The sequence below is a fragment of the Hippocampus comes genome, unplaced genomic scaffold (genome assembly GCF_001891065.2).
Source record: "Hippocampus comes isolate QL1 unplaced genomic scaffold, H_comes_QL1_v1.1 scaffold241, whole genome shotgun sequence".
Classification (NCBI taxonomy): Eukaryota; Metazoa; Chordata; class Actinopteri; order Syngnathiformes; family Syngnathidae; genus Hippocampus; species Hippocampus comes.
Window position 1 is genome coordinate 77,722 of NW_017804969.1, and position 23,973 is coordinate 101,694.

A 23,973-nucleotide genomic window follows, 5' to 3' on the forward strand; every position below is an offset into this window, starting at 1 on the left:
TTTTTTTTTTTAATGGGGAAATAAACAGATTTAAGTGTAAGTATTCCCTGTGCAAAAATAAACGTGGCAGCATAAACACTCAAAAGGGAGGGATTTAAAAAGAAAAAGTTAACACTAGTTAACAGCAAATTGTAATCACAAATGCCTTTTGACATCCACTTGTTGCCCTTAATTCATAAATATTAAATCAGTTTTTTTTTTTGAGCTTTTAGCCATGTTAAAATGATAATCCCTCCATTCCCAGATCTCGGAGAGTTCTTGCTCAGTCTAATTTATAAGAATGTGTAAATAAAAATCAAACCAGATGAACTTTTAAAGGATTAATTTAAATTTAAAAATACACGGCAGTTATTTAAAAAATTAAAACAAAATGGATTTATTGGAGTTTTTTTTGAATGAAAAAAGTAAATGTTTAAATAAATCATTTAAATGAACAGATTGACCTTAGATCAGGTTTTGTATCCGATACATGAATTCATCAAAAAGTAAATAAATAATCGGCAGATGACTCATTTATTCATTGATATTTGCAGGCCTAAAAATGTTATAAATTTAAATAAAACTGATTTGAACCATGAAGATAATTACAAAAATACATCTTTTTGTATATTATGTATTGTAAAAGTAGTTTGTAGAAAAATAATTGGGCACATAAACACAAAACTTGGATTTTAAAAATAAAAAAAGGTCATCAATTATATCCACTTTGATTTGCTTTTACTGATGCTACTTGCACTCACTTGTGTCTGAAGGGTGAGACAAACTGGCAGTACTGGCAGCTGTACTTGTCCTCCCTGATGATCATGGCCATGGCAGAGTGGCTCCTCTCGTGGGAACGGAGGCCCTGCATGGACATAAAGACCCGGTCGCACTGGGCGCACGGGTGGCCCCCCGTCGCCAGCCGTTGCTTCAGCGTCGAGGACCTCCCTTCGATGGCATCCAGGTCTGGTTCCAGTGTTTCTATAGCAACGGCGGAAGAAGCCGCGGGGAGCGAGGCGAGGCCCTTCACGCCGTCCTCGGGTCTCTCGAGGTTTCCCGTTTCATCTTCCTCCAAATTGCCGTTAACGAGTCTCTGCGAGGGCACAGTGAGGGCCACCTCACTGATTTCCTGCTGAAAAAGATTCAACTCAAGTTTATTTTTTGGTGTATGAAAAATTCTATTTGCTCACTCGCATGATTAAAAAGAAACAAACAAAACACTCAGGCTGGTGACCCTCAACATCAGGACTCTGGTTTGGATTTCAACCCAGTCGCCTCTCTAAACAGACCAAGACCTCATCTTGGGCAACCATTCATAACTTTTGGACCGCTCATCCTATTCAGGGTCAGAGTTCAAGCTCAATACGATCACAGTTGGGTTTTGACAATATGTGCTTACACATTTCACGGCTTGTACTTTGACAAACTCCTTCGAGGGACTTGGCCCGCATGACCCGCAATCGGAAGCAGGTATCAAAAACGGGTGACACTTTTGTGGATACTACATCTGAAACCACTTGGTCAAATAATCCTTATTCTTGTGTTGTGCGCCAAACTTATTTTCGTTTCAGCCTATCGGCAAGATGGTGTGTTTTTCTTTCTCTATCCATCATCCCTCCTCATCATCTGCAGAAGCTTTCTGCGGCTGTCCCAAGTCGGCAGACAATCACCATGACTTTTTTTTTCACAGCCTCAAGGAGGTTCAGCCATGCTTGTGGAAAACCCTGACCCTGCACTTCATGCAGCCATAAAATACGATGTGGCATCTCCAGAGTGAACCTCTCCTTAGCGTCTGTAAAAAGCACCACCTGAGAAGGAGAAAGGTTATGTAAAACGCATGAATGAAACTGCAGCGATGGTGCAATGTGCTGTTTGACTAGTATCAAGACTAGTATCAAGTCCATTAATGTCCTCCATTTGGTTAAGGCCTTCTATCCTCAGGCTCATTCCCATTCTCTCCAGAATACTAATGCTCCAACGGATACCCGCCGCTATCCTATAAGTAATAGCGCAAGCTCTCTCCGTTCTCCTCTCCTCTCCCTCCCCTCCCTTCCTTGTGCTGTCTCAAGGGGGAAGCTGGCAGACGCCTCTGTCGTGAGCGAAAGCGAATGGGGAAGAGCAAGATGCAAGCCTCAAGAGAAAACAGGGAGCCGATAAGCATGCTGTGGTGGTGAACTCAGAAAGACTGTTGTCAAGTTTTAAAATGACAGTCGCACCAAATCCAGAAAACCACATTAAAAAAAACAACGGAGGCAACAGTAAAATGCTTACATAATTTTTCTGGAAAAATGACCTAAATTCACGTGGAAATCTTTCAAGACATTGAGCGAGCTCATCAAACTCTGCTGAGTGAGCATTGCCAAGTTTTTTCCTGCTTTTTTTAATGGAACACCAGCACAGAAATGTACGACATCTCCATATTGTCCACCGATCTGAATGGGAGTGTGAATGGTTGTTGGCCCATATGTCCCCAGTGACTGGCAAGTGACCAGTCCCAGACACCAATGAGGACAAAATGGTGGCATGGATGGCTGCACATCATCTGTAGCTAATTTTATTTGTAGTGTGCCACTTCGAGGATCTATCCAAGTACTGACCCTTGAAGAAATTTAAAAAGCAGGAGACATTTTTTTTCTGAAAGCACCTGCATAGTCAACAATACCCCAACAGATTACAGGTCTTGACATGCGGCCTCATCCTGAATTAAAGGTACAGTGTGTAAAATTTACTGCCATCTGGTGTGCCATGCAGTGGTGCCCTAATAGAAATCAACACGCAAAATGTCATCATGAATGATTTCGAGTAGTCCCTCAAGGGACAGAGGAAGTGCATGGCATTTGTTCCACATGCCGTAGTCATCATGTTTGCTAAGTTTAAATCCTTGTTGGTGTGGACCACTCCGAGTTAAGCTCAGAACGACAGCCAATCAGGAAGCGCTTTTGCTCGAAACAGGAACGGCCTCTTGTGCTGCGTGCTCGTATTCAGTAATTTGTCTCCTCAGTCATAAGCCACAGTAAAAACGACAATGAGAGTTTGCAACCACAGTTTAGTTACCAGATAACACTTGGCTTAAAACTTCACACTATTGTTCTTTGCACATGCTATGGCTCACAAATCAGTCTTGCGTATGACAGGTATGTGGTTTGAGGGCGGAGACTTGTGTCAATCGATGGATCTTGTGACAAACATGGAAAGAGTCACGGGGAAAACATGCTTCAAATAACTACAATTACCTTGACGTGCCCCTCTTTGACCTCTCCGTACTGGACATGCTTCCTCAGGTGATTGCAGATGGCTCGGATGGTCGTGTGCACCTCAACGCAAAAGTTGCAACTGAAGCCTATCGGAGCTTTGTTTGCAGAGCTTTCCTGTCAATGACCCATTCCCCCCCAAAAAACAGGTGTCATATGTTTTATTTGGCAACTTCACAAAAACAATACAAATTTGTATCTTTTGTTTTTAAACGACTATATGTTGAAAAGTCATCACTGTGGGTATTTGAGGCTAGTGTAACTTTTCTGAACCTGCCAGTTATTGTCAAGTACTGTATGCGTCAAGGGACATTCATAGGAATTCTTCTGAAATCATTTATGAATTAATTTCCAAATCCCATTATGTGCTATACTCCTACTTACAGTGAAGGAAAAAATTAATTAACTCCTGCAAGTCATTTCAAGGCATGTTGACTGCTTTGTGTATAGAATTTAGGAAATGAGACCGTTAATGTGAGCGATAGCCGAACACTTATGACAGATAATTACAAACACGCCCAAGAGATAGGTATGCTCTGTGATGCTGTTGCCAAGAAACAATTTGTGGACTATCAAACTAATTATAAAATATTCCCCAATTATTCTATTACCGCACAGATATTCGGCATTTTGATGAATATCAGCTTCGGCTTTTTAAAAATTGATGACCAATATGATATCAATTTAAAAACTGTTAACTTATATTGTCTATAAGAGATGCTAATGATCCCGGTAATTTGTTCAACCTTTTGTTTTTGTTCAAAATTAATACAAAGATAAGTGAAAGTTACATTGAAATTCTGAAAAAGTATGTACTGCAGAACACAATAGGGAGCCATTTAAACTTTCACGAAACTTTTAAAATGTAATGTTGATCCTGGGAGCTCCATAAAATTTTTGTAAGAATTTTAAAAGAAAGATGTCTGGAGATTAAAAGAAAGAATTTTGAAACCTTAGTTGTTCAAAAACGTGTACTTAGGAGTTTGACTTTTTGTATTTAATTTTGATGCCAATATATCCATCCCTATTACTGAAAATGAAAATTCACCTCAAATACCAGTTAGATTGTTGGTCTATTTGACTACTAATAAACGGTATCTGTCTATCTCAATTATATGCATAGAGCAATTTGATGGTGCAATTCCTAATAGTTTTAAAACATTACCATGACATCATTGCATTAGATTAACATTTCCTTTTCGCAACTCATCATTTCTCACCTTCTCAGACTTGCTGTCTGGTATGGCTGCTGCTTTGTGTTTGCTGAGAAGCTGACGCCTTCTCTCGTGCCTCGTGGCCCGCTTCTGAAATTCATCGTTGTGATTGAGCAGATGCGTTGCGAGCGCGGGGAGGGAAAAGAACTTCAGCTCGCAATGGGAGCACTGGAAGGATTCAGGGGTGTCAGCGTCATCATCAGGGTCCGGTGAGACAGCAAAGTCTCTCTTGAAGTCCGCCCTGTGGTGGTCATTGTAGTGCATAGACAGCAGCAGGCCAGTTCTGAAGGACAACCGGAAACATTTGAGACACTTAAATGGCAGCCAGTCGCCGTCCTGCTCCGAATCGGGGGCATCCTTCAACGCCTCCTGGTCCTCCACTTCCATAGGACTGTCCTCGGGTTTCTCGGGTTCTTTGGCATAGATGACAGTAAAGTAACGACTGAGCTTACTGGCGTGCTGCTTCTTGGGGAAGACACCTGGATGCCGTTTAATATAGTGCGACACAATGCTCTTCCTGCTGAACGCCTGGAAGGGACAAAGAGAACACTTTCGCCTCTCGACGGCCAAGCGGACTTCTTCGCTCATCTCAGAATTCTCCTGCTCGGAAGGGGGCGGTAATATTACTTTGTTGGGTTTCTCAGTCATTGTCTTGGAAGCGGCCAGACAGTGGGTATAGTAGGCGTCGATATCATGCCGCTTCTGGTAGTGGGCTGCCAGGCCCTTTCGAATGGGGTTGGTGTACGAACACAGCGCACATTTGAAGACGTTGTTTTTACCCTCAGGCTGAGCACGGACATTGTTGTGCTTGATACGGTAGTGGCGAGCGATGCCTTTGCGGGTGGAGCAGAAGTATTTGCAAAGCTGACATTTGAACACGGCATGCTTCTCGGGCTTATTGATGGGTAACTGCGAGAGGGTGAAGTCCACATCGGCGACCTCCTGGACTTTCCCTGCGTTTGATGTATGACTGGCGCTGCATTCCGCAACTGGCTCGGTGTGTTGGCTGACTGAGAAATTTGTCAAACCGGGAGTGAAAATCTCAGTGGCCGACTGATTGTGGTACTTCTCATAGTGGATTTTGAGTTTCTCCAGTGTCCCGTGCGTGTACGAGCACATTTTACACCGGTACGCCCCGTAGCCCTGCCTCTGAGTCTTGTTCTTGTCTTCTGCCTCATTTGGGTCGGAGATCTGCTCGATGTCGTTTGCAAAGTCCTCCGCTGTGACTTTCACCAACGGGTGTCTTTTCTGGTAGTGGGTGAGGACACCGTGGATGCGGGAGTTCACGTAAGGACAGTGGCGACACTTGTACACAGAGCTAGGGTTGATGTCTGCCTCCTGCGCAAAATCTGCCGCTTTGACTTTCATACCGGGGTGCTTCTTGCCATAGTGGGTGAGGAGGCCGTGGAGACTGTTGTACTCGGACAGACACACAGTGCACTGATAGGGGTTATTCGAAATAGATAGACGTGGGTGAGCGGGCTGTGGGTTGCTCTCTCGAGGTGGTGTGGCGATGTAGAGAACGCCCTCATCCTCGACGGATTGGCAATCGAAAGACGCGTGTTCTTTCGAAATCTTGTCGACCGAAGATTTTCCTTTAATAATATCCAAAATCACAGATTCGTCCCCTTGGATCGCCCAGGGGTGAACTGCCTGATAGTGACTAGTGATGTCATATACTGTACACGCCTCAAAGGCGCAGTCCCGACATTTGTAATGTTTTGTTTCTGGGCTCCCCCCTTGTTGAGTGCTCTCTGGTCCAGCCCACAGCTTACTGGCCATGTAGGCGTAGTCCACATTATGCTCCGGGTGGCGTCTTTGGTAATGGAGAAGCAGCCCTTGGGGTTCGGTGTGGGAGTAAATGCACCACTCACAGTGATAGCCAGCCTCCAGAATGCTGTCTTGGTAAGCCCAGTGTAAAATGGTCAAGGCTGTGGCCTTCACGGTTGGGTGGTCCTTCTTGAGATGCTTCTTGAGGGCGTAGACATAAGGGGATGTGTAAGGACAGTGTCGGCACTTCAAGGAACGTAGGGGTGCAGTGTCTTCGGGGTCCGGAGGTGCCGTGGCGGTGGCGGAAGAGACGCTGCTCGACTGCGCACGCTCACGCTGGCTCCTGACGATGGCAGTATGACGACGCACGAGGTCGGCATTAGCTTTCGTTTCCCTGTGCTTCTTCTGGTAATGAATGAGCACTCCTTTGACAGTCCGGTTGCCGTAATCACAGTGCTGACAGAAGAAAAGCTCATCCTCACACTTTTCTCCACTTCCTGGTTTAGGGCTTGAGTTGTTGGAACCATCGTGACCATTGTTTGGGAACTGTGTCATGAACTGCTTCGGCGCTGCAATTTGTAATTCGTCAATTAGTTTGAGCAAGCCTGGGGTGGGGGCGCCATGTTTGATATATTTGGCTGTCACCTTGACTTCGGGGTGTCTCTTTTGATAATGCACCAACACACCCACCACAGATTTGTTGCTGTATACGCAGTGTTTACAGTAGAACATGTCCTCGTCTGATCCATACAGTGCCGCAGTTGATTTTTTGGGGGTAGTTGATGTGTTTAAGTTGAACGAGGCGTTGGCGACGGGCTGATCCACAACCTTCATGGATTTCTGTATGCGGAAATATGACGCCTTTTGCTCAGGGTGTTTCTTTTGATAGTGGACCAAAACAGAGTGCATGTTGGGGCTGGAAAAAGAACACACGTCACAATCATATACGACGACACTTCCGGCCATGGCGTCCTTGAGGGGATCCGTGTCTGTGCCTGATTCAGGGGTCTTCGACGCAGTTTTAAGCAGCGGGCTTGAGGATGACCTCTGAGTGGACGAGGCCGAGTTAAATGTTTTGGGGCCGGAGTTTAATATCTCCCTCAGAGTTTGTGATTCGCCAGACTTGTGCGATTGCTCCACAACATAACTGGAGAAGATCATTGCATTGTTGATCTTCACCGTGGGATGCATTCTTTGGTAGTGTGGCATTAGGCTTCGCACATTGGGGCTCGTGTATGAACAGAAGCGACACATGTACACCAAATTGGGCTGATTAAAGTTGAGCACGTTGCTGGCTTCCGGGTGGTGATCCATGTAGTGTTGGTGTAGGTCATTGTAGTTTGTGTACTCAATGTAGCACTCCAAGCAGCGAAAGACGGCGCTCTGGTCCTCAGGGTCCAGGATGTACTTAAAACTGAATTTGATGTAAGGGTGCATCCTCTGGTAATGGGTGCTGACGCTACGAGCAGACTTGTTATGGTAATCACAGTGTTTACAGTAGAAACGCGCCATTCCAGGATCCCCGGAGTAGTCGTTGTTCTCTTGGGTAGCATCTCGACTATCAGTCAGATCGCCTGAAATGTTTTCACTGTCGTCAGAAAGAGTCAGGGACAGCGCAAGGCTCCGGGCTTTTGATTTAGGGTTGCTTTTTCTTTTCCCTATCCTGCCTCCCTTGTGAGATGAATCCCTCGAGTGAGGCTGCAGTATGTTGTACGCAAAGACGGCATTTTTGCCGTCATGGTTTCGCCCCACGTTGCTGTTTTGGTCGGCCGTGTCCTCGTCATCCATGTCATCTAGATTTATGATCAGGTCCTGCTGGCTTTGGCTTATTTTGCTTTGAAGGTTGCTCGCAATTTCATCAATTCTCGTTCTTTTTTTGACCGAGGACAAATCCAAAGGCAAGTCGTTAATGGACTTCCTCGCGCGTTTACCACCAACTAAGGGCTTTTTGGTGGCTAGCCCTAAGATGGAGGTCTGGGTTTTTTGTAGACAAGTTGGCGAGGCTGCGGCATCTGTGTCCAGCTGGTCGGCCAACTGACTTTCAAAGACCGTGGGATCCATGTCATCACAGTAGGAGTGCTTGTGCTGCTGGTGAACCCTCAATCCTTTCAGAGTGGTGGTGGAGTAGTTGCAGAGTGTGCAGCGGTGTGGATTCTGCTGGTCATTCAACACGCCGGTTGACTTTTTTCCATTCATCTTGGTCATACTGCCACCGTTGATGGGCTCCGTCACGCTGTCATTGTGAGATTCTGGGCTGTCACTTGTGAGGTCCATGGTCTCCCCGTCGGAGGAACTGTGGCTCTGTTTGTGCGTGCCTAATTTCAGAGGACTGGTGCATATAAACGGGCATTCATCACATTTATACACTGTGGTTTTACCAGAGAGGTGAATGTTTTCAATGTGGCGCGAGATGCTACGCCTGTGCATGGTGAGGAAGGAGCAAAAGGGACACTGGAAACGGTTCTGGTACTTCCTGAACGGTATTCCCTTTGTCTCCAGCAGTTTATTGTCCTCGTCTGATAAGAGCTGCTTCGCGTCTGCTGACAGCGTTCCAGTGTAATTGGGATCGTCTATATCACCTAGCTCTTCATCTTCACCCTCCAAGCTGCTGCTTGAGTCTTCTTCATTTAATAAGTTGGAGTCAATCTCACTGCCACTGTTGGGCCTCTTGGACGAAACGGAGCATTCCGCACTGACAGGTGTGACTGGAGCAATCTGCGCCGACGCGTTTTCAAGCATTTCTCCCATTGATTCCTCATATCCTTCGGTTAAAGGTGTCTTTGATCTAGTTGGGCTTTGGGACTGGGAAGCTGGTTTAGGTGAGCTCGCACATGCATCGCCTTCCGGTTTGGGAATGCTGGACACTATATTGACCTTGTCGCTGTGTTCCTTGACGACGTGATCAGTCCAGCTTGCCTTCTCGTCAGTCTGATAGTCGCACCATTCGCAGGCTAACGTCCCTCTCGTGAGGCCACTGGATGAGCACGACTCCTCGTCAGCTTCAGCACTTTCTGGGGCTACCTCGGAGACCCCCGAGGGAACTTGCCTATGATACATCATGTGGTGTTTTATCATCCTTGCTTTGCGTGGAGTCTTGTAGGTGCAATACTGGCATAAATACACCTTGGAATTGTCTGTCTGCGAGGAGATCTGTGCGACCACGTCCTCCTCGACAACATCGTGCACCTTCTTGGTGTGGTTCCTCAGGAACGACTTGGATCGGAAGTAACGGATGCAGAATTTGCACTGGTAAAACAGCAAATGGGTGTCAGCGCTTTGCTTTGGGGATGGGTTGCTGGAGCTGTTGGCAGAGTTGGGACCTGTAAAAAAGATTAGGAAGTGCGTTAGACATCTGCTCTGTGAGGCTGAATTAGTTTTTTTTTTCTTTTTCTGATCCCGAATGATATCCTAGTGAGTATCCAGTTCCTGCAGATAAGGAATTAGGGCAGTTCCAGCATACGAATTGAAAGTTAACAGTCAACAATTTTATTCTGTGTCTGTGTGTTTAAATGTATCAATAATGCTATGTGTCACATTATCGCTCATCATGCAGCACTGAAATGGCAACAGCAGACATCAATACTGTTAATATCTTGCATTTTACACCTAATATAGCACATTTGACTTCTTAAATGGATTGCCAAATTTTGGTATATTTACCATTGAATTTAAGAACAATGAGTTGTCCCAGGAGGTAGCCAGTAATTATTTTGTTTTACTCAACTCATGCAGAACTGCACGTTTAAACACAGGGTAAATGAACTGTAACATCTTAATTTATGTGGGAGGCTTACTCATTCCAGCTTCAGGAGGTGCGCAACTCTTGTCATCCTTGTCTCCGGTTTCCTGCGCTCCTGTTGCCTCTTCCGCCTGCTTGACGTCGTCGCTGTCGTCGTCGTCTTCTTCGTCTTCCTCCTCCTCGTCTTTTAGTGAGTCCGAATCATCTGCGTCGGCGGGCTGCAGGAAAGCTGTGTGTACTTCCTGAATGTGGCTCTTCAAGTCGTCATAGGAGTCGGCACGGAAGTCACAGCCATCGCATTGCAGTACCTCCATCACTAAATGGGGGGAGCACTCCCTGGAAAATCAGGGAAACCTGGCAGGAAAACAGATGAAATGGTATTCAGATCAAAACATGCAACACCTGTTGCTGTTGTCAACAAAGAATCAGGTGCATGTTCTCGCCATATAATAAGCGAGCAATTTGATACTTTCAGAAGTTCGTGACTGGGCTTTTCTCTACAACAACAATGTTTTATGCGCCCCAGTAGTCTAAACGCGACATTCTGATTAATATTGCGTTCGTGGAATTAGAATTAAGGAGAAAAAGCTACCTGTTTTTTTCCATCTCAGGGGGGCGGCCATTTTGCCACCTGCCGTCGACTGAAAATGTCATCACAGTGCCTAAGGGCTGAAGTAACGACCATTAAGGCTCACCTGTTTTCTGAGTTTGATCATGTGACGTTTGCAAGTTGAGCCCTTAGGCACAATGATGTCCTCTTCAGTCAACAGCAATTGGCAAATTGGCCACCCTTTAAGGTGGATTAAAAATGGATGGATTTCATACTAGTGTTTCGGATAGAACATACCGTAAATATTATTATATTTTTACTATTTCTTCGCCTTTAACTGTTGTTTTACACCTAGGTAGAAAAAACAGTATGGCAACAATGACCACCACCACAACCACAATAAAAGTGCAAAATGACTCGTTCCACTAGGGAGGCTCACTGCCCCACAGACCTCAATAAGTATCAAATAAAGTCCATGGCTGGAGGTTGGCTATTAGGCTAGCAGCAGACACTTGAAGAGAGCTCTGAATTAAATTTGTAAACCGCGAATGACCAAACCACACAGATGATGTTGGTCGCAATAGTAGTCGCGAGGTCCCATTTTTTGAGCATAGCAGCATGCCAGGCACAACGGAGGGACCGAAGAGGGATTATGGCCTGATTCATCCCTTTTTTTATTACCTTGGGATAAGCAACCGCTAGACAGCAGCTCTACACAACAGCATTTCGAGCAGAATGTTCCATCAAATTGTATCAACTGTATTCAAGTAAGAGTGAGGGATGGCGGCTCTGATATCTCCTTCAGCCTTGTCTGTCGTTTGGAACATTGTCGTCGTCGAGCGTCACTTCACAGCAATGTTACTAGAGATCCCATTATTATTGCAGGTTTATGAGGCAATATGTTGCTAGTTATTAGAAAATAACAAATAAACCCCCCCAACTCTGACTGTTTCACACACAGAATATTTTTTTTCGATTTTAACTTGCATGCATATAGAAATCAGAAAATGAAAACATACTGTACATTTGTGGTGTTCAGGTGCTCAAAATGTGAAGTTTATTCAACAAAGTTATCAGAACTTGGTTTGTTACAACGAAGTAAAGGCAATCAGCATGTCTAAACTAGCCGTTGCTTTTCCTGGAAAGAAAGTGAATGTGGGAGGTGTGGGCTACAATGTAGTACACGTTTGAAGGACAGTTGTTGCGATCAATGCAGATGACTTGCTACGAACAGGGCTGATCTGTTCTCATTGGTTGTTTCGCTACAGAATTAGCGATACAATGTTCCGATTGTATAATGACAGCTGAAGGCAGAATGTCTCAATTTTCTCTGCATTTTTATTCTGTTTTGATGGACAGCTAGCGGGGAAAAAAGATGGATTCTTCATAAGAGTGCCGTAAAACATTATGTTTAGCTAGCTTCGTTCATTCGTGTCCGTATTTAAGAGATTTTATGGAGCGTTTAATCATGTTCAATGGTCAATTTCTCCTAGAATGCATAATATAGATCGTATAAACTTGTATGTGGGGGCGGGTGTGAGTAGTTAATGTAAACGTGGGGTTTAACTGATGTTCGGCTATGAATCGTAATGTAACGGAATGTACTTCTTGTTTGGATTCAAGGCTGCCACACAGTCATCAAAACCAGGAGCTCAGGACATTTATTTCATTTCATTTTACAAACATTTTCCCACCCCGTGAAAACCACAAAAAATGAGGCAGTGTTTCTCTACTTTTAAAAGATTGTCTCATTCTTGATATCAATACACCTTTTCCAATTCCAACTTTGATGTGAATGGCAGCCCATGAGCTAGAACATAAGCCCGCGTACTAAAGCAATCAGCTCGCAAACCTGAATACTACAAAATCCAGAATCCAACCAGCTTTCCAAGTGTGACTGGTCGACCTGGGAGAAGCTCCACATGAGCCACAATGGCCTTGAGCAAGCAAAAGGATCCATTGTTACAGATTCATGTTACAGCCGCGCCCTGCTCTCTTGGCATTTCAACACTGTTTTCCACCAAGTGGCCTCCAAATGCCGGTCCTGTAATTCATGACATGGTATCAAGAGCGGGGGGGGGAGACAGCATCTGCTGGGAGTTGGCCGAGCCTATGCAATGCCACACCAAGTTAATGGGAGCGATAGTACATCTGCTTTCATCTAGTCAGCTTGAGCTCTGACAGGCGGTTACTGAGCTAGCCGCTCAGATTCTCTCCTCTGAGCTGAGCTTCAAGGGCAGCCATTTTAAAAGCCGACTCTGTGCACTTAGGTGTTCAGCCAGCAGCACAACATGGACCCGTGGACCTGATCCTCTTCCTCAATGAAAAAAAAAAAAAAAAAAAGGTTGGGCGGCCTGTCACGGAAGAAGTGCTGACAGAAATCTATCTGCCAGATGAACAACACAAGCTCAGCAGAAAGCATCTCACGCTCTCACTAGCCCGACTCCGCCTCTCGTTTCTCAGGACATTATCTGTCACATCAGGAGATTTTCGGAGAAATGCCAGGGTGTGCGCTCTGAGGAGGGTTGCAGCCACCCTTTGTGGAAAAAAGACAGAATGTACAGCCTCTCCTCTGCTTCCACTTGTTTGGTGGAAGCCGCCAACGACATTCCACAAGGGGGTCGAAAAATTCAAGGCATGTTTGAACTTCTTTATCTGGGAGTTCTGCAGGACCTCAGTCGAGCAAGAGAAGGGGCAGAAGGGGGATATAGCAGGCCTCAAGGGGAAGGGTGGGAGGAGGAGCATGGAGCGTGACAGAGCAACCTGGAAGAGCTTTTGGTGGAAAGCAGCGCAGGACAAAGCCATCAGACTGGGCTCCCCAGATTCCAAAGTCTAGAGACATTTGTTAATCACCAACCGGTCTCGCTGCATCGGCGGGCTCTGCCAGTAGTCAGTCACACCCTCCACTCTGCAGCTGCATCGCCTGAAAGAGGGCCTTTGAGTAAGCCAGCATTAAGCTGATTAGAAATGCTGTGGCTTCGTCCCCAACTGTTGGCTATTGCGTCTATCTCGTGTTGTCAAAAAGGAAATTCGTTTATGGGTTTACAATATGGAGACTGACAGCACCTATGGAAGGAAGGCATTCTCCATCAATCCAGTGTGGGGCTAGAAAAAAAACTGTCCAAAACTATCACCAACAACTATAACCCCAAACTGTCAGACCATTACAGCCAATTAGAAACAGAAAATGTACATTAACAACTAGGATGGTATTTCAGCACATCTGCTAACAGTAAGAAGTAAAATATCAATAAATAAGAGTCATCTCATTGGTTTATCCATCCATTTCATGGAGGCTAGGAAGCTAGGGTACTGCACGTCTGTGGGTCTGTTAGCAAATACAATTATGTTATGGTCCCCTGTAGTTATCAATTTCCCGGTTTTGGACTTTAAACTTTGTGGTCTTTGAAGTTCCACCTACGGTGTGAATTGTTTACTTATCTTCTGTTCACATACGGTTTGCTGACCCACAGGTATCCCATGAGTCAAGTTACCAAGACACAGCCAATGTGTAGTCAAAAAATTCCGGTCAATTGGAACAGCTGTCATTCAGTGTGCGCATATCATCCGTGAAATATTTTTGGCATATAAAACAGACATTTTCAGGCCCAAAAAAAGATCTGTCCAACCATGTGTCGTGTTTTATTGTAAAAGTGGATTCCCCAAACGACAGCAAGTATTTTCTTCAGCAAGTCCTTTCTTGCCAACATCGCTTTCTGCCACCACCGGTCAACTTCAGAAACCATCGGCACATGCTCAGACGGAAGTGTTTGCCAGTTTTTGCGTTTGTGAGATGCCCTGTAATCAGGCATAAACTCTTTGCCTTGGAGGATCGGATTCTTGACCGGTGGTGGAGCAGAATATTTACGTGTGTGGTAGTTTATGTTCCATACATACAGACTGTAGTTTACTTTCTGTTCATTCATATTCTTATACGCCGCCCTAAAAAAAGATCAAGGTTGCCCTAAAAATTAGGTTTGGACTTTCAAGTCTCCATGTTCATTATATTTCATATTAGGTTTGGACTTTCAAGTCTCCATGTTCATTATTTTCAACTTCCCAGTGGTCTCACACGCAGCACATTTCATTGGTTAGGGGGGCTGCCAGTCAACAGCAACATTGCAGGTTCAGGAATTTCTGGCAAGTGCTAGCTAGTGAGTACATGTGACAAAAATCATTTTCTTTTCTATGTCTGGTAATGCTGAACAAAGCCACATCCCTAGTTACAAGAGGGTGTGCACACTTGTAAAACCGCATTACCTCAGTTGTTGCTACCCTCAAAGATTTGTTTTTAATAGTTTTGCAATGGTGGAAAAGGTTTTGTAATGTTTATCTTGGTATATTTTTTTTATTTTTTAGGACACAAAACTCTAGCAATTGAACATGGGTGTGTGCAATATACGTTCTATATTCACTCAATGTTACTTTTGGCCCATTGACAAGAGTCATACCAGACCATCTTGCTGATCTTGTCAACCTTTGGATACCTGGAAGGTTTCTAGACGCACATTAAAGTCATTGGGCAAGTACCAAAGACATCACCTCCCTGAAACAATAGCTGTTCACGCCGAGCAAGCACACTGGCTCAGTCTGCGGTTTATTAAGTTGGCAGTGTGGCAGATAAAAACACTGGTTAAAAAAATTAGAATAATAAAAATAAAAAGGAAAACCCAATCGTACCTAACTGACCTTCATGATCCAATTGGCCTTCTTTACGCGATCGGCGATTCCCAACGAGTGTAGCGTGAGAGACTGTCAAGAGGGTTGCGGGAAATTATACAATTTCACTTAATTTGTCTACAAATTATGTATTAATTAAAGTGGTTAAAAAAATTTGAATAATAAAAATAAAAAGGAAAACCCAATCCGACCTAACTGACCTTCATGATCCAAATTGGCCTTACTTGCAACATGCAGTGATAAAAGGCACAGGAACACGATCGGCGATTCCCAACGAGTGTAGCGTGAGAGACTGTCAAGAGGGTTGGGGGAAATTATACAATTTCACTTAATTTGTCTACAAATTATGTATTAATTAAAAACTATCTTTGCCAGCGACATGTCATGACAAGTAGAGCAACTGAACGCTCCACAAGTCAATGGCAGAAGGTACACTTAACCTCAGTCTTGGCTTCCTGTGAGTATATCAGCTTTGTGTTTAACTGAACAGAACCAGAATTCCCACAAAGGGGGTCAAGATTATTATCAGTATTAATACAGTCCTGTTTGTGACATTTTTGTTTGGTGATTCTTAATTTAACATAACAAAAAAAAAAAGGGTTAACGTTTTGGGAATGTTTTCAGCATTTGCATGACTGCACACACACACATTTTTTTAAACGAATAAGAAAAAGATTGGCGGTCTCTCTTGACATCATATAATCATTGGCCCACTAAATCAATATCAACAATGTTATTTTCATCATAATTATTATATAATTGTATTAAAAAATATATACAGTATATCCCCACCAAGGAAGTCACGTTATGTTTGAATCTGGTAAATTCTGCTGTGGCTATCGTTTTGAATGTTTTCAGCATTTGCATGACTCTGCACACACACATTTTTTAAACGAATAAGAAAAAGATTGGCGGTCTCTCTTGACATCATATAATCATTGGCCCACTAAATCAATATCAACAATGTTATTTTCATCATAATTAATGTATTATTGTATTATTGTATTCAAAAAATATACAGTATATGCCCACCAAGGAAGTCACGTTATGTTTGAATCTGGTAAATTCTGCGGTGGCTATCGTAGGGTGGGCATAATGTCAATTCATTGGTCATCACCTGTTCATCTCGTCTCCAAGCAATTGAGCCAAAAAGCCTTGCAGTACCATAATTACACTAGTTTTCTTTGTCCAAACGCCCCCAGCCTTCTTCTACGACAGCAGGACTCCTAAAAAGCAACTTGAATGAAAGCCTTTCGTCACTACGTTACACAGACCTGCAATCTGACAAAAGGCATGCACAGTTCCTCCCGTCTTGATGAGCCTATCGCTTTTAATCACTGTCACATTTCAGGATTGGTGATAAGACAAAAGAGTGAACTAGTCACCGTCCCCTTCATCAGAGCGGCGAACAGAGGTTCCTTAAATGATGCGATCATATGATGCCTCTCATTTGAGGAAGTATGAATACACTTGAGATGAGACATCGATTTCCATCGGCCAATCAATGAAGTCCTGCGCCTTCTCAGATGAGAGACAGAACTAGTCCATCATGTTCAGCCATGAGCGTTTTGTCATCGCATTAACAGTCAGAGACTGGAATGGAATCAAAAAGAATGTGGAAAAACATACACAGTTGAGTGTGCCAGCAGTACAACTTTACAAAACACTTTAATTATCAGATTATTATTATTATTACTCTTATTTAAAACATGAATTAGGCCAAAATCTCATTAGTCCACACTTGAACTACGTTCCAAATTAAAAATGAATACAAACGAGTCCAACCAGCTGATGAACAGATGTCCACTGCCAATGTGCTAGCAGCGGAGCGACATGAACCCGAATTGAATTCGACAACTTCTATGGTTACTCAGCAAAAAACACCAATGATTGTCTTTTGTGTTCTAGTACTGGGGTCAGGGGAGGAAAATCAGGTTTTTGTGAGGACAACCAAGCAAAACATGAGAGTGTTTCAAGAGGCAGTGGAAAATGGAGGTGCAGAGCTGCTTGCGCACTACAACTAAGAGAGCTTTGCTGATCTGTCTGCAACCTGACCTTCATTGGTGTCACATTCACATGACATAAAAAAAAGGAAGTGCTGCAGCGCGCCACAATAGGTCTCAAAGACCATCCTCCTCAAGGACCTCGTTTACGGCCAGCACCGTACCGTTCCGTCGACTGGTATGGCTGGCAGAGCACCGGAACTAAAGAGATTTAGCGTCTGAAATTCAAGCTAAATCGTGACATGGCTAACAGCATGTATGACCAAGAGTACTTGGCCAGAGGATAAAGCAAAAGGAATGCCACCGGCAACAACCCGCTAATCCCATATTTTATGTCCGGGTCCTCCATACTGCAAGGTCAGACCGTCTCCATGTGACAGATGGCTACCTGACATCAGCCACCCATCCAGACCGACAGACACTTCCCCCTGTTTTTATCTTTATTCGCAAGCCCTCTCAATTAATGACTCGCCAAGGCCACGTTTGCTCTCCAAAGCCGCATGAAAAATTGGTGGAGAAGCGGCCGGCGTGGTAACCTTGCGCCAAGGGTAGCCTTCTGTTTTGCAAAGTGATCGGCGTTGCTGAAAAAAAGTAGCAGAGATGGGAGGGGGGTGGGGTGCGTTACACAGAGCATTAAGTAGCAACATTTGGCCTATTTTGCACAAGATGACAACCAAGCAGATTAGGGGAACCTTTAATGAACATCTCCTTGTGTGTCTTTAAGGCGACAGCTCCTAGACTGACACCATGAGACCGATGGGGTATTTTTGGGACCTTCACGCCTGCAATGTTCACTCGGGCCCAAGCGCCTGCCGATTAAATCGGCCGATTATAGCCCCTCTAACATTTAGAGAAATGGAGGGGTGCTGGGGGTCAACTCATTGTGATCGATGCATTTTATGGTTCCACTCACTCTGATATCTGCAATGTATAAGATAGTAAAAGGCAATTTGCTAAATCCTTCCAAGATTTTTCAAGATTTGTACATCGCGTCTTTTTTTTGAACAGCGGATTCAAATATTGCATTTTTAAATGGTGGGAGGTAGCTTCATTCATTGGTGAGGATAGAGAATAGTCTCTTCCATTTCGGTTCGCCGGTTCAACTAAGGATGGCCTGGCTAAGAGGTGTTTGATTACCTTGGTCAATTCTGGGAAGAATCTCTCTCCGCAATGTCCTTTAACCAGCAAACTAATTGAGAATGAATCATTTGCGCTTCTGCTGGTCGCAGCCAAGTAGTGTTCTCCATCGCTTTAGGTTGAATCGTTCGGTTCTACACCGACAGAATACTTCAACCTCAATATGTCCATTTGTCCCACCAAATGACTCAGACCAGCGAAAACAAACTGTTGCTGTGATAAAGTTTGCCTTTATGATGTCACCCTTCATTCCTTGTAGATGGAATAACTTTTATTCTTTGTTTTGTTTTTTTCTGTTTGTGCTAACAAACGCAATGGACATCGAGCAAGTCCGATGGGTTTAGAAGTGAGATAAGTGGACGCAGACACGCATGGCCCGAGTTGTCTCCAAGTCTGCTCAATCTTCTTTGGTGTACAGTCACTTCAGTTGGCCGCTTCCTCCTCTCTCTCTTGGGGCAGCCAGAATTATCTCCTGCATCACATGCAAAGCCCGGGCCAACGATCCACACCGAGGGCTCTATTTCACACGGCAGCCGCGCTGCGGCCAAGGACGAGCTTGGGGTATCGGTGGCACACAGCCGTCCACCATTTTGTGCTCCGAGAGTTCTTCGGATGGCCCTTTGAGAGCGGAGAGAAGAGCTGCCGTCTCTGCTTGCTATCTTGTTACACAGATGGAAATGTTTAAACTCTCCTGCCGGTTCCTCTGCAGACCGTCATTGCTGGCGGTCAGCAGAAGCAGAATAAGATGGCCGCTGAGAGAATACTGGAAGCTAAGTGGCTCTAAATTTGGAGATTTGAATCACCCCGTCACACACAAGCCTGCCAGACACATGTCCGTGTTTCTGCGGACATCAAATACGGGTATTGAGCTACCACTGCCAATTACTACAGCAATGAGAATGAGAAAAGGTGTTTACTGCAGTTATCAGAATGAAAAAAATAAATAAATCAGGGCTTTCCTTTCCATATACCATCAACACTATCTGAATGACCAATGAAAATGTTTTAGCCAATCACATGACTCAGAGGACCGCTGTTTGTGAATGTCTTTCATGCTAGCCTAAATCCACTTTTTCACTGCTCTGTGTCAACAGCACCAATATGGAATCGTGACATGTCAGGACACCGGTGAATTTACTCAGATTTGAAGGTAGTATCAGGAGCAAAGGTTCAGGCGCCTGTTGTGTGAAAGGAAAAAAAAAAAAACTGAGCACTGGCAATGGCGTGTGATGTTCAACACCCAAACGGTGTCTGCGGATGGATGCATCGGAATCAGCAGTGGGAAGCTGCGTTTGTGTGAAGGTGCGCACATTTAGAGCAATGCCTTGATGCAGATGAATAAATGCAGACTGTATTGTCGTGAGGACTACGCGAAAAGTCTTGGGTGAAAGCGGCTTCCACCATCGCAGTTTTGTAATTCTCTATTCCTGGCATATTACCACACTGTGAGCTATTCTATGATTCCCTATCCTGCACAGCTCGTGTGTCAACCTAAAAAGGATATTGGAAAAAACTCATACCATGAGCCGTTTCTCCATCGGCCCATCCAATAACATTCCACATTCAGTATTTTAGCAGCGCGCTGCAAAGAAACAGACGGTAAAAACAACCATGCAGGTGGTGTTGATGACAAAGACAGCGGATAACTTCAGCGTGTAATGATGGTAAATTCGCAATAAGCCGCCCCGTTGTCTACAATAACCAATTCAGTTACTGTAATTCCCTCAGCCACCCTAGAGCGGACACACAACCGCATAACACAATACTTATATCTCAAGCTGGTATAGAATGTCCAAGGATAGGTCATGGAGAGAAACCAGGAAGTGTTTTTTTCCACAAGGACAATCACTGCAGGAAACCTTGCATTCCACACGGCCATCTCCCTTCGGGAACCATTTCCTGACATAAATCAATCCGACGTTGTCACCTTTTATCTCAAAACATAGGAGAACATATCATGTCGCAGTAGTCCTACTTGGTGGTCCAACAAATTATTCTTAGTTTTAGCTTTGCACTCAATAGGTATGATGTCCCCTACTGTGCCATAAATGTATGAAAAGAGAAAAAAAAGCTTGCGCGGTGCACAAAAGGGGTTTCTTATAAATGGGCCTGAATGGACAAGAGCCAGTAAACACTGTCAGGCATACGAGGAAGTCAGGGTTGCAGACGCTCCTGCTCACAGGCACTGGGAGACGTTTACCAGCACATGTGGATGGAGTATTCCAGACACAGTCGGGGAAGAGAGGAAAGAGGACGCGGGAAGCAATTAGGAGTGAAAAAGTCCAAGCGGTTTGCTGCAGGAATGCTTGCGAGGGCTAAGTTTAGAAGAGCTTCCTTCCCCAGGTTGGAACCTCTCGAGGTAACTCAACAAGTTAAGTTCAGGGTGGGAAAGATGAGAGAGCCATCTATATTAACTTACCACCGAGACCTCCTTTCCAAACTCTTAAATATTTAATCGTCCTTGGACAGCTCTGTTGCTTCCAGCCAGTGGATCCTTTCTACAAGACTGCTCCTGTTCCAGCTCAATGAAGGCCTTGTCCCGTGGCACCACACTGCCCAAGGAACGGGCGTCTCCAAAGAATTCAGGTTTTTTTTTTCTCTCTCTCTCGCTTTCCCTCCCCACCACAGGCCGCTTTGGTCTGACAGAGCTTGGGTTCACTGTGTCTTACTCGAAGAAGGACCATAAATCCTGAATTTAGAGCAGGAAACCTGAGCGTGTCGGTGGGCTTCATTTATCAACCACAACACTCTTTCTCCATCTAAACCAGAGATCCGGAATGCTCAGCGTGTTAATAAGCCGACTGGTAAAGACACTGAGCTCCTTTTTTTTTTCTTTTTTTTCCTTTCCCCCCCACAAGAGAGAAGGCAACGTTCGGACTGTTGATGTTCTGATGGAAAGCAGAGAAGAGGAACCAGTTTGGCGGTGGTGTAACGTGGCAACTGACAACAGAAACTGGAAAGACACCTCTCTCGCTCGCTCTCACTTTAGCACAAACACACACGCACGGGCACACACACACACACACAGGCGCACGCACACACAACAATACACACACACACACCACTTCCCTGTTGAAGTTTAACCCTGACATGAAGTTGCAGCACTTTAGGTTCAACCAGGGACTGAAATTTGAACCCAAGCACACTAAAACACATCACACATTGCCATAACATTAAGATCTACAGTACATAAACTAATGACGAATGAAGAACACAAAAAAAAAAAAAACAACATTTACTTAGTGTGGACCTACGGCGCTGAACGCTACCAACTTTTAGTGACCTTTTGCTCCATGGCTATTGGGTTTTCTTGGGCAAACACACAAGACGGAAGTGGATGGCGTAACGAGAGCAGCAGCGGCAGCGGCGGGGCCAGTGTGCATCTCATGAGCCGTGCATCACGTCAAGAAAGCGTTCACTGGAGCATTTCAATTTGCTTTTGTCCGAGTCTCCCTTCGCTGCCCCAGGTGGAGAAGAATGGACAAGTGCAATGAGAGCAACCAGTATAAAAGAGTGATAGGCTTCATACACACAGACACACACATATCCATCCATCCATTATCTGAAACGCTTATCCTCACGAGGGTCGCAGGCTTGCTATATTACACGCACGCACACACACAAACACAATCACAAGTCCATGGTGCATCACAGCCATGACGCGTCTTTAAGACCGTTGAAAAACAGCAAAACATCGAACTCGAACCCACAATGTGTTCCTGGTTTCAATCTCTGCCTGCCATGGGAAATAATGGAAAACGAATCTGCTCCTCATAAAACCTTTATTAACCATGCAGGCAATATTTTAATTAGGTATAAAAATAGGTTAACCACAAGATATTAGAAAAGACAACAACAACATAGGACTGATGCCAAAAAGGGAATTGGATTAAAGACAACGGCACTCGGATGACATGTCAATTTACAAGAAGGTGTGTTGTTGTTATTAATATTAACTGTCATACAAAATAACTTGCTATTTGAGTGATGGGGATCGTATAGAAAAAACGTATTACCAAAATCAAGGCCGTCTCATTGGAATACAAGTCACCTCTGAATCGCTGAATAAAATCTTTACTGACGTACAAGTGTAAAAAGAAGCTAGCCACTATTGATATGAGAAGATCTATCATCCATGAAAACAATTGTCATCTTAAACTTTGATCATGTCTTCTTTTTATCATTATCGAGCGAGCCATACCTTACTGAGCAACCAGGACAAGCTACGTAACTTTTTTTACGTGCTGGATTTCCCTGGCATGCTTTTGAACATGTTCACTGTCGTGCAAGTGTAAAAATAAGTTAAAAACAATAAACAGTCCTTTGTTTCCATTTTTAAAGCCACGCTGTACCAAGCACTTATGGTAAAGAGTTCTTTGATCGTTTATTTAATTCTTTTAAGACTCACTGAGCTGAAATCTCACAAGATTGGCCAGCGTCTGGTCTGGAAAGTGATGGACTTGCAGTGTGACCTATCGTCCGGTCAAAGACACAAAACAATACTTATCTGGTAGCCTGACAGTGCGACCACTGTGAACTACCAAAAAGTTGTGTTGTTTGACAAGGCCATAACTCATATTTAAATGATTAACAATTTAAATATTTTGACATTAGGAAAAAGCAACACTAGCGTGTTTGGAAAAGTCATTTTATCATTTGATAACACTTGCATATAAACTAGATTAAAATAAGGCAAGCCATTATTGATGCGTGAAAGGGACCGGCTTATCCAAACTACCAACTGCCTTTAAAGGTTTATTCCATGTTATGCTTTAATCACATCAAGAGATAAAAACAAACATAGGATGTTCTGGTTGCACGATAACATTGTGCTTGTCAGTATCATAGTAGCTGCTTCCTCCATTCATCGGGGAACGCCAATTCATTTTAATCACAAAAGAAAATAAAAACACTCCAATAGGAATGATTAAAGACGACAACTCCGACACGCCTCCTTGAAAGTGTCTATGACAAGGGCTAGCCCGCTAACGGCTAACTAAAAGGAGGCAGATTGTCACAGCCAGCGATTATTTATGGCACTGAAAAACCACCCCGGGTTCTACCTTGGGCCATTGTACGGTGAGAAATCCCAGTCAAACTAAGGATACTAAGGAAAACTTTTCCAGAGTTAGAGGGGGCAAGCCAAAGGCACCACCAGTGTACTCTCCGGTTCAATAAACGGTTTCAAAATGACTGAACAGGAAATGCCAGTTAGCTCAACACAAATCCATAAGAATGGCCAAAGTGTTGAAAAGTTAACAACAAGAGCTCCCAGCGAGGCCAACACACCAGCAAAGAGTTGGGAGAGCACAGGGCCCGTCCACCAACACCGCAGCGGCTTGCCAGAGAAATGTGTCGAGCACAGCAGATTCCTGCCGGGCTCCTCCTCGAGGAACCTGCCACGCCAGGGGGAGAGAAGGAGCATCGCCACCATTTTGATTTGGATGGCTCTCCCTCGCCTGGGCGCTGTCGCAGCACACCGCGTGTCAAGCTCCCACAACACACATACACACCCTGCTCGTCAGCGACATTGCACACGACAGTCGCCGCTGCAGAGTATAAACACACACACACACACACACACACACACACACACACACACACACACACACACACACACACACACACACACACACACACACACACACGC

General features: G+C 44.4%; 1 protein-coding gene across 6 annotated transcripts in view; it reads right to left on the bottom strand.

Moving 5' to 3' along the window:
* Positions 1–23,973, bottom strand: part of znf462 (zinc finger protein 462) — a 36,108-nt gene that overhangs the window by 8,215 nt on the left and 3,920 nt on the right. The window contains exons 1-5 of one of the 6 annotated variants that reach the window (XM_019890405.1): positions 20,743–21,289; positions 10,009–10,307; positions 4,451–9,534; positions 3,213–3,347; positions 863–1,111 (exon numbers count right to left, since the gene is read on the bottom strand). In XM_019890405.1, coding sequence (XP_019745964.1) covers positions 863–1,111; positions 3,213–3,347; positions 4,451–9,534; positions 10,009–10,267 — 5,727 coding nt within the window. In that variant the 5' untranslated portion in view covers positions 10,268–10,307; positions 20,743–21,289. Of the gene's footprint in view, positions 1–740; positions 1,112–3,212; positions 3,348–4,450; positions 9,535–10,008; positions 10,316–18,323; positions 18,630–20,742; positions 21,290–23,973 lie in introns of those variants that run through there. The other 5 variants (XM_019890399.1, XM_019890415.1, XM_019890392.1 and 2 more) reach the window with 5 other exon arrangements.